Source organism: Perca flavescens, chromosome 24, assembly GCF_004354835.1.
Source record: "Perca flavescens isolate YP-PL-M2 chromosome 24, PFLA_1.0, whole genome shotgun sequence".
Classification (NCBI taxonomy): domain Eukaryota; kingdom Metazoa; phylum Chordata; class Actinopteri; order Perciformes; family Percidae; genus Perca; species Perca flavescens.
The window spans coordinates 1,592,553-1,595,052 of NC_041354.1; the positions used below are offsets into that span (position 1 = coordinate 1,592,553).

Consider the following 2,500-nt stretch of genomic DNA (forward strand, 5'->3'; position numbering starts at 1 on the left):
CTCACCACCACCACACACACACACACACACTGATCTCTCTCACTCACTCACTCACACACACACACACTGATCTCTCTCACTCACTCACACACACACACTGATCTCTCTCACTCACTCACACACACACACACACACACACTGATCTCTCTCACTCACACACACACACACACACACACACACACACACACACTGATCTCTCTCACTCACTCACACACACACACTGATCTCTCTCACTCACTCACTCTCACACCTCTCTCACTCACACACACACACACTGATCTCTCTCACTCACACACACACACACACACACACACACACACTCTCTCTCACTCACTCACACACACACACACACACTGATCTCTCTCACTCACCACCACACACACACACACACTCTCTCTCACTCACACACACACACACTGATCTCTCTCACTCACACACACACACACACACACACACACACACTGATCTCTCACTCACTCACACACACACACACACACACACACTGATCTCTCTCACTCACTCACACACACACACTGATCTCTCTCACTCACACACACACACACTGATCTCTCTCACTCACTCACACACACACACACACACACTGATCTCTCACTCACTCACTCACACACACACACACACACACACACACTGATCTCTCTCACTCACTCACTCACACACACACACACACACACACACACTATGATCTCTCTCTCTCTCACTCACTCACTCACTCACACACACACACACACACTATGATCTCTCTCACTCACTCACTCACACACACACACACACACACACATACACACACACACTGATCTCACTCACACACACACAGCTAAACTCATTCATGTTTTCTCAGTTTTTATGAATGAATGAAACCTTTTCTTTCTTCTCTTGCTCTGACTCGTCTCCTCCAGCAGGAGTGCATCCAGCTCTGCCGCTCCGACCTCACCGCCGAGACGCCCGTCGTCCCCGGCAACGCCCACCTCCAACCCCCCGCTCCATCAGACCCTTCCTCCTCCTCCTCCTCCTCTTCCTCCTCCTCCCCTCCTCAGGCCAAGCGCTCCTACTCCATGGAGCACTTCCGCTGGGGGAAGCCCGTAGGGCGCAAAAGGCGCCCGGTCAAAGTCTACACGTCCAACGGCGTGGAGGACGAGTCCGCCGAGGCGTTCCCCAGAGACATGCGGCGCCGGGCGGAACAGGAAGTGATGAAGGAGGAGGAGGAAGAGGAGGGACCGTACGAGATGAAGCATCTACGCTGGAAGGTCCCGACGGGAAGCAAACGCTACGGAGGCTTCATGAAGAGCCAGAGGCCACTGGTCACGCTCTTCAAGAACGTCATCAACAAACACGCACAGCAGCACAAGTGAGAGGGGAAGCCCCTCATTGGCCGGGGGAGTCTACCAATGAAAAGCTCCGATCCCGATTGACTGAAAGAGATGATGAGATGTTTTGATATTTTATTGATTTATGTACATAAATGTAAATGATATGAACACATAAGAGAGGAATTTGCAAGCAAAATAAGCAAAATGTCTGTGTCTGTTTTCTTTTCTACGGTTACACAACGTGAATGTAACGTATAAAAACATATATGGAACATATGATCATTCATAAATAACTTACCTGGAGTTACAGAAGAAGAAGACTGATGGTATGGAACTGGAACTTAACTGGTTTTTAGAGAGCAAGAAAAACTACAGATTTTATAGACTAATAATAATCCAGCTGGGAACCCAAAAATAATAATAATTATCAGACAGTGAGAGAGACAGATAGAGAGACAGACAGACAGAGAGACAGACGGAGAGACAGACAGACAGACACAGACAGAGAGAGAAAGAGACAAAGAGACAGACAGAAAAAGACAGAGAGACAGACAGACAGAAAAAGAGACAGACAGACAGACAGACAGAAAGAAAGACGGAGACAGACAAAGAGACAGACAGAAAAAGAGACAGACACACAGAGAGACAGACACAGACAGACAGACACAGACAGACAGACAGACAGGAAAATTAAAACAGAAGATACCAAATTAATCTGGTAATCTCAACTCATGAATGAAAAGAAAAAACAAAGTTTGTAACATTTTATTTGTGCAGATGAGAACAACAAGTCATCATCTCCTCATTTAGACAGACAGGGGTGGAGTTCAACAGACAGACAGACAGACAGACAGACAGACAGGGAGTTCAACAGACAGACAGACAGACAGACAGGGAGTTCAACAGACAGACAGACAGGGAGTTCAACAGACAGACAGACAGACAGACACACAGACAGGGGTGGAGTTCAACAGACAGACAGACAGACAGGGAGTTCAACAGACAGACAGACAGACAGACAGACAGACAGACACACAGACAGGGGTGGAGTTCAACAGACAGACAGACAGACAGGGAGTTCAACAGACAGACAGACAGACAGACAGACAGGGAGTTCAACAGACAGACAGACACACAGACAGGGAGTTCAACAGACAGACAGACAGAGAGTT

General features: G+C 47.8%; 1 protein-coding gene and 1 long non-coding RNA gene across 2 annotated transcripts in view; one reads left to right on the forward strand and one right to left on the reverse strand.

Moving 5' to 3' along the window:
* LOC114550916 (uncharacterized) overlaps nucleotides 1-980 on the reverse strand; it is a 6,316-nt gene extending 5,336 nt beyond the window's left edge. The window contains exon 1 of the long non-coding RNA XR_003691790.1: nucleotides 880-980. This is a non-coding gene — a long non-coding RNA (uncharacterized LOC114550916). The remainder of the gene's footprint in view (nucleotides 1-879) is intronic.
* Nucleotides 1-1,423, forward strand: part of LOC114550915 (pro-opiomelanocortin-like) — a 2,229-nt gene extending 806 nt beyond the window's left edge. The window contains exon 2 of the mRNA XM_028571902.1: nucleotides 921-1,423. Within this exon, the coding sequence (XP_028427703.1) occupies nucleotides 921-1,370 (450 nt within the window). The 3' untranslated portion in view covers nucleotides 1,371-1,423. The remainder of the gene's footprint in view (nucleotides 1-920) is intronic.
* The last annotated feature ends 1,077 nt before the right edge of the window (nucleotides 1,424-2,500 follow it).